Source organism: Cololabis saira, chromosome 11, assembly GCF_033807715.1.
Source record: "Cololabis saira isolate AMF1-May2022 chromosome 11, fColSai1.1, whole genome shotgun sequence".
NCBI classification, from domain to species: domain Eukaryota; kingdom Metazoa; phylum Chordata; class Actinopteri; order Beloniformes; family Belonidae; genus Cololabis; species Cololabis saira.
Window position 1 is genome coordinate 21,660,625 of NC_084597.1, and position 8,518 is coordinate 21,669,142.

General features: G+C 36.7%; 1 protein-coding gene across 1 annotated transcript; it reads right to left on the minus strand.

Moving 5' to 3' along the window:
- Positions 1 to 2,632: 2,632 nt before the first annotated feature.
- LOC133454438 (testis-expressed protein 9-like) lies at positions 2,633 to 6,465 on the minus strand. Its single transcript, XM_061733170.1, has 10 exons — positions 6,456 to 6,465; positions 5,709 to 5,827; positions 5,332 to 5,395; positions 5,163 to 5,230; positions 4,825 to 4,970; positions 4,571 to 4,662; positions 4,159 to 4,332; positions 3,843 to 3,977; positions 2,919 to 3,053; positions 2,633 to 2,837 (listed from the first exon to the last, which is right to left on the minus strand). The coding sequence occupies exons 2-10, from the start codon at positions 5,825 to 5,827 to the stop codon at positions 2,760 to 2,762; spliced, it is 1,011 nt and encodes a 336-aa protein (XP_061589154.1). The 5' UTR covers positions 6,456 to 6,465; the 3' UTR covers positions 2,633 to 2,759.
- Positions 6,466 to 8,518: the final 2,053 nt, after the last annotated feature.

The window sequence follows — 8,518 nt, forward strand, 5'->3', positions numbered from 1 at the left end:
GAGCCCAGATATGAAGGGGTGCTTCCAGTGATGGTTTAGTAGAAGTGATACCAGTGGATCAGTCTACAGGAGTGAAGTGAAGGCCAGTTGACAAGTGAGTCGAGGTTACAGTGATGGGTATTAAAAGGAGCACCTGTAACAAAGCGGATGGCAGTGTGGTAGATGACATTAAGTTTATAAGGGTTTTAGAGGCAGACCTATATACTATATCACCCTAATCTAGAATTGGGAGAATTAGCTCAAATTATTTCTTAGTGTGTTATAATTAAGACTCACTATGTCAATATCATGACTTAGAATATCATAATTATGTGAATTGTATTTAGGATTCATCCCCCAAAATTAAATGAATCAAATCAACAGTTTGAGGTTGGATGTTAAGCCTGAAGTATTCATATTTACAACTGAACCGGGCGAGTGCCCAGGGGCACCAGCCAATGAGGGGACACCAAATCAAATGACTAACTGGACCATATATGTCATATTTTGTTATTTTCTCTATATATTTGTTGGAAGAGGAGCAAACAGGTGCAGCAGTAACCAATGATATAATAAAAATACATGAAAATAATAAAATAAAAAGAATTGCGTTTGAGTGAGAGCCTTAACAACTTAACAACCTTAAATCTAACAGCATACACATTGCTATTTTATTAATGTGCTGTTCTCTACCTTCACATCAGCTCATTTAGCAGGCCTGTTTGATTGTTTAGTCATGTGCTGTAATAGTTTTGCATGTAGTCCTCAGACGGGCCAGATATAATGGAAATGATGATAGTTAACATGTGGTGTTACATTGACATGTGAGTTGCATCCTGACTGGAGCATCAGTGTAGTTTGGTGTTTGTAGACTCATGTCTATGTGTGGTTGGTTGTCTCACATTTATTTGTAGTATGAGTGTTATGCAGGTACTTCAGCAATATGTTCATGTAAATCTATGGTCTATATAACCATAGTAATTTTCCCTTTTTTGACTGTAAAATGTGGGAGGAGTTGGTGTCGGTGTTGCTGACTTTACTGGTTCTTCTTGCATAATTGAAGACAGCAGCTAGCAATGAACAAGTTTGAGCATTTTACCTGTAAAAGTCTGCATAAAAAATAACTTTAACAAAAAAGAAGATATTTATTCATATAACATATTGTATATAAGTGTGCTTTTTAATCTTGGACTATAATGTTACTTTTATAATGTCCTGGTTCATTTTAAAAACACTTTTTCTTAAAGGAACTGGAGGTTAAAGAAAGAGCCATTGAGCAGGAGAAAGAGGCGCTGCATAGCCAGATCATTGAAGAAGAGAGGCAAAAACGTTTGCAGCGTCGCGCAACAAAACTCCTTGGATACTTTCCTAAGGTACGAGGTAGTGTTTGTGAAACGGTGAGGCCATGTAGACCTAGAAAATAACACATCCTGGGGGATCCAGTGCTAATTTCTAAGTTCTCACCTAATAGTTAATAGTCCACATGCACATTTGTAATCAGATCTCAGTTATGTGATCTGTAAGGAAACACAAGCTACATCACAGCCAGATCAGCATCGGGCAGGACATCAGTACGTCTACAGATGCTTCAGTAAAAGAAGAAAAAAAAGTAATACACCCAGTGAACTGAACTATGGCAATATTTAAACAATAACTTTTTTCCAGATTCACTTGAGACCAGTGGACATTTTACTGTTTTTTTGTTGTTTTTAAAAAATAAAAAAAAACAATGTTTCAAGTATTTATCAGAGACAACATGACTTCCTGTATTTTAAAGAATCTGACATCTGTTCTACATCACTCAAGTCAGTTTAATTCCAATGTCAGGCCTCAACATAAATGACAGATTTTAACCTGAGGGCATTTGAATGTTGTAAATCCTGATGTCTAGATGCTGCTTTTTACAGGACGTATGGTTTCCAGAAACGGTAAGAGTGATAAAAACAAAAACATCTTCCTGAAAAGTCTTCTTCTAGGGACTTGCATCAAGAGAGTTGGTAGTCTTTTGTTGTGACTGCATTTACAGCCAGACTATAAGAATGGGGCTGCGAGTGTCCCAGACAGTATCTACTCATGATCACAATGAATGTTGGCACCAAGCTGAACAGGAGTTTAAATTATTTCCACAGCTTCACATCATTAGACTGAATGGGCTGACTGACCTTTTTGTAATACAATATCATTTCCTTTCAGGGTTTTGGAAAAATATTACTTTTAGTATTAGGATTGTAAAGGTATCATCAGTAGATCACAGAATGAATTAACTATTGTTGCATTTATTTTCAGGGCTTGCTCCAAGAAAAAGACCTGGAACAGTTTGATGAAGATTTCCGAAAAAAACTTTAAAACACTTTCGGCTGATCTGTTCTCTGGGGAAGGTTGGGATGAAGATTATGAAACGTGTCTCCTCCAGTTCTCCACTAGGGTGCAGTGTGTGGTTCTGCTGTATCTGTACTGGTATTTATGTTCCACACAGTTATGTATTTCTCTTTTTTATCACACTTTACATTTGTTTTTCATTAACCCACAAGAAAATGTTTAAAAGAGTTTTATTTTATATTTGTTAAAAGTATATTAAAATATGTAGAATAAAAAGATGACTAACTTTGATCACGTTTTACATATTTATTTTTATTCAGATATTTTGAGAGGGTTCAAGAGTTTTTTTTTGTTTAGTTTTTTTATTCCACTACACATGTAATTTTCTTTCAAATGTAAAAGGGAACCATTTAATCAAAGAAATAAACAAACCAATGGAGAAATGACGACCATCTCTGTATTCATGACTTCCCCAAGTCAAGAGCGTTGTTGATCTCTTCTTCTGTGAGGAACAGTTGCTTGCCAACTTCGTTGTGCATCTGCAAACATGGAGTTTTGTTAGATGTTTAATTAATAATCAAACATTACACAGATTAACAGTATAATATAAAAATACTTACTGCGGATCTTTTTTGAATGCTGATCAACTTCATCTGTTTCTTGAGACCAACAATGAGTTCTGCTTTCTGCCTCATAAGCAACTTGTTTTCAGCAAGTAGATTTTCTCTGCTCTCGTGTTCCGCCCTTATCTTGTGCTTGTGTGATAGAAATTGAAAGGACAATAAAGGTTAAAGTTTATCAGAAACCCAGCTTTTTTGAGGTGTCAGTTTTTCCACTCAGTTCAAATTCACTTAGAGCCGGTGCAATTTTTGAATTGTGTAAAAGGAGACACACTTTTATCCACCAGGTAACGTATCAAAACTTCCAGTCTGTGCAGGACTTTGTTGGTATATCTTTCAACATATACAACATATACACACACATATACATACACATACTTAATGATCTCACCTAAGTTTGCACTTATTTGTGTACATATAAAGTTGCAATGAAGTGTAAAATAATAAGTAATATAATACAATAACTTGCAAATCATTCAACTACTTTTTCTAAACCGGCATGTCTTTCTAAACACGTGTCTTAATAGTATGTTGCTTTTATGTGCATGGTAGATTTCTAATTGAGTCCCCCCTCCCCGCCTTGTTGTAAGGCAAGTGCTAGCCGTTTGATCACCATGCTAAACATTTTCTAAATCTTATGATTTTCTGCCCTGTAGATCATGAAAATCCCAAATTCTTGGATGGGTTGTAAAATATGATGATTAAATAGTTCACGCAACAGAAATTACCAAAAATTATGAATATCCAACAAAAAAAGAGGTTGAAGTAAAAACAGCTTTTGATGGTTTGCGCAGCCATTTCTCAATACATAAAAATCTGAAATGCCTTTGAACACATGCAGTGATCAAACCAAGCGTACATGTTTATCAGCACTATTATTTTATTTAGTTAGTTTATTTTAGTTTATCAGTGTCATGTTCTTACCTTGGTCATCCGTTTTGTAGCCTTCAGCTCAGTTTTTAACTTTGCCTTCTCCTCCAGAGCTCTGTTCAAGCGAACCTCCACGGAGGTGTGGGTAGCTGCTGCTTTTTTCTGGGTTCGAGTCAGATTTTCTATTTCCTACACAGAACACAGTGAGGATGCCGTTAAGTCTGAGCAGCTCAAACGCAAGGTGGAGAATGGGCTTGGGTTTTAAACCTTATAAAGAAATTATTAGACTTTCAATCTTTTGTCAGTATTTTTATCTTAAACTTAAAAAAAAATATTCTCGGATCATGATTCATCTGTCAATGACACAAACCTTGTTTAAAGCAGACACTTGCAGCTGAATACCATCCCATTCTTTGGAAGACTCCTCAACTAATGTTTTGTGCTTCTCAGTCTCTGTTTTTTGGATGCTTGCAGTCTTCTGTAGTTTGGCTCGGTCCTCTTCAAGCTCCTTAATTTTTGCACTAAGCTGAGCATTTTCATCATCCTGCAAGAGCAGAAACATTTGACCAAATATGTAAACTCTCTTCACTGTTTACAGTCATCTATCAGAAGCTATCCAAACACTGTATTTCAGCCACAGATAATTTATATAACCTTGTGTTTATAACCATCTAAAAGTCACCCCTGTAAACATAATGATCCTTTCAACAATAGTAACAGGATTCACTAAAGCATTTACCTGTTCTAAATTAATTTATGTCCATCAAGAAATTTTACAGTACCTTCTTATAATATTTACTTGACAACTGATCCACTTCTTCTTGCAAAATTCTTAATTTTGCCTTGAGAACTTGTGTTTGAGCATCCAAGACACCTTACAAGATGAGCACAATAAACATTCAGATTTACAATAACATGACAAATGGTTTAAACAATAATATGAAACTTTAATCCTTGAAGCTACCACAAACCGCATGAAACAAACACATTTTCTCTAAGGTTGATGTATGCTCTTCAAAAGTAACATATACATTACCAGTTTCTGTACTGTCTTCAGCATCATCCAAAAAATCTTCACAAGCACCAGCCTCATTCATCTTCTCCTCTATGTTCTGAACTGCTTTTAGTGAGAAAATATCCATTGCATCCTCTACTTTTGCTTCAGCAGACTCATTTGATTTTCTGAAATCAGGCAAACAATGCAAAAATATTTATCCACTTTATTTTTTTAAGAATGTTAATAAATGTGCATATTTGTAAATAGATAGAAAAGTACAGAGAGAGAGAGAGATAGAGAGATGGACAGATAGAGATATAGTCACAGTCATGGCATTTTAGACCCTATAAAGTTCTGAACCTCAAATATTTTATCACCTGGAATCCAATTCAATATTTGAGAGCAGGCTTGGCAAGGGTTTTGATAGAGCTTCATTCTGCTCGCTCTAAAATAAACACAGAACAAGTTTCAACTTCAAATTTTAAAGTCACTTTATACCCCAGGTTCACCGCAATATTCTTTTATTCAAATATTTTCATAGCTTACCACAAGCTGTTCTGCTTGTCTCACGAGATCTGTTGTCTTGGCCTCCAACTCTGCATTCATGAGTCTAAGGGTGATAAGATGGTATATATGTAATTATTTATTGATATGTTTTTTTTTTCCTAATTTCCTGATTTTCCTGAATACCGTCCTATTTTGAAGAATAACAGGAAACAACATTGACACTGAAAAACTGTTACAAATGAATGCCTTCAATACAAATTTCACTGACTTATTCGCTGAAGAATAATTAGTTAATTTGTCAATTAATTAATTAATATTCATTAAAACATTTAACAATTAAATGTAAAAATTTGTTGGAGGTGGTAATTTCAACAGATCAAAACAAAGCCAATAGAAATCAGACTTGACAGTCTTACTTGTAGCGTTCTTCCTGGGCCAAAAGGTCGTCTGCGTAAGTTGTTGGAGCAGAGACAGGTCTGAGCTGAACCTGCTTTGACTTCTCTGACTTTCCAGTAGTGGAAGGTCGTTTATCCATCTACAAAACAGTACAGGAGAACAGATTTTATTATATTTAGGGAGAAATCATATTAACAGGGTTGTGATTCATTTTTGAACAGCAAATAAATGCATTATTTTCAGGCCATATTCATTTATCTTTTTGTCTGCATAGCCTACATATTAATGGTAAATACCAAGTTGGTAAGCACCTAAAGCATATATATGCATTTTAATATATAATCAATTAAAAAATATATAACATATATAATTTTTATTTTACTTTTTATATTCATATTAATTTTAATCACAATGTGTAGATGTATTTACCTCATCTGAACACGGAAACATTACTGAGCATGTTTGTAAAACTGAGATGGGATGATGATTTACTTCTACAATAATAATAATAATGACAGCCATTTAAACATTTACAATACAGGTACTTAACAAAAGCTAAACATGTACGTTTTATGATTTATAAGAACTTTTACACCATTATAAATCATAAAACGGACAGAATTATTTACCATGCCACGTTTATTTAAAGAGACAAAACAACGCTAGTGCTTGAATCGCCTGGAAAGACTTCAACGTATGGTTAACGCACATGAACAATTACATGTGATGATTTGAGACAAGACAGTAAGAAATAAGCTACAACACACCTTAGAAACGTCGTAGTGGTGCCTTTTATCGGAAAATCTTTTACCGAGGAGCGCCGCAGTTCAGGTTGCTTAGCAACAACTAGAGGCAACAAGACATTCAAACCGTACGGCAACCCTTGAGTGACAGTTCACTGCAGAGGTTTTATACTAAATTTCCTATTAAAATAAAAATTATACTTAAACGAATACATTTAGGCAGCACGGTGGCTTAGTGGTTAGCACTGTTGCCTCACAGCAAGAAGGTCCCCGGTTCGACTCCCAGGCCCGGCAGGTCTTTCTGTGTGGAGTTTGCATGTTCTCCCCGTGCTTGCGTGGGTTTTCTCCGGGTACTCCGGCTTCCTCCCACAGTCCAAAAACATGCATATTAGGTTAATCGGTGATTCTAAATTGCCCGTAGGTGTGAGCGTGAGTGTGATTGTGAGCATGGTTTGTGTGTCTATATGTGGCCCTGTGATGGACTGGTGACCTGTCCAGGGTGTAACCCCTGCCTCTCACCTAAAAATGAGCTGGGATAGGCTCCAGCAGACCCCCGTGACCCCGCAAGGGATAAAGCGGGTAAGATAATGAATGAATGAATGAACGAATACATTTATTTCTGATGTTAACTTACAAAAAAAAGGTGTGGTTGTTTGTTAATTGTTAATTCATGAAATTATTAACTGGAATCCCATTTACCCAAGAACCAATTACTTGACCCATTGTATGTGCCAATTTATTATATATCACCTTATTAAGTTAGACTTTGTATAGAAAGAGACATTTTATTTCTACAATAAGTCATTCGATTCAGTGTGCTCATTTACTTTTAAAGCATGCAGTGTTTGTGGTTTAGGCTAGCAAGCACACAGAATTAAGGTCATCTAAATTTTTAAACATACACTATAAGTTAATGTAGCATTCCTGCATCTATGTTCAGCTGTGACTGTGTTAAGTAGAGCAAACTTGTGAATGGAACAAAAAACAACAAACTCCAAACACAGAGATTGGTGGAAATCAAACCAGGAACCTACTTGCTTTGAGGTGGGGGGCACTTCAAGTGTGGTCACCCAGGGGCACCACACTGAGGCCCTGTCCCAATACTCCCCCTACCCCTACTTTTCAGCCCTACCCCTAAATTTTGCGCGTTCCCGTGAGGGTAGTGGTGTCCCAATTCCTCTTTTCACCTAGTGGTAGTGGGGAAAACGAGTGTAGTGGCTATGAATCTAGCCCTTCAGAGCGAGGGTTTTCGGATGCACCCTAGCTGAACTAGGGCCAGAAAAATTTCCCAGAATGCTTTTCGTCGTCATTTGCGGACTGAATCAAAAAAAAAAAACATGGTGGACATTTCTTATTTTTTAGTGAATAAAATCAATATTTTGAGTTAGTTTCTGCATAAAAATGCATTTTGATTACATTTCTAGCGAGAAATATATATTTTACTTTCATAATATTCACTCAGTGAATGTACATAATCACTCGTTTGCTCGTTGTTGCAAAGATCACGCCAGAATAAAGGCTGATTTATGGTTCCGCGTTACACCAACGCAGAGCCTACGGCGTAGGTTATGCAGCGACGCGCGCTGTACGCCGTAGGCTCTGCGTCGATTTAACGCGGAACCATAAAGCCGGCAGCTGGCTGTACTCATCTTGAAATTTTCGGAGCAAATTTCTTAACAGGCGTAGCTACAACTGTTAGATTTCATCTATTAAACCAACATTTATTTTCCTAAAAGATTTATTTCAGCCAGCGGTAATACTCCACAGAGCTGCAGGTTTCTTCCCGGGACGACAGCGCAGGTTGACCCGGCCGTGAGCTGCTGCTGCTCCGAGCCGGCGGCTCTTCTCCGAAAACATCGGATCAAATTTCTTAACAGGCATTATTTGGATAAACTGAGCCCAGGTTGGGGATCTTAACGGTTACTTTTTCGCCTGAAAAAATATTAAAACTTAATAAATTGGCATATTAACAGCGCTACAGCTGAAATTAAAACAGCTTTTGGCTCTCAGCTTCCTGATATGGTGTAACGTATGTGCAAACGTAACTACGCAGTCGCTTACGTACCCGAACGTAAACCATGCAGTGA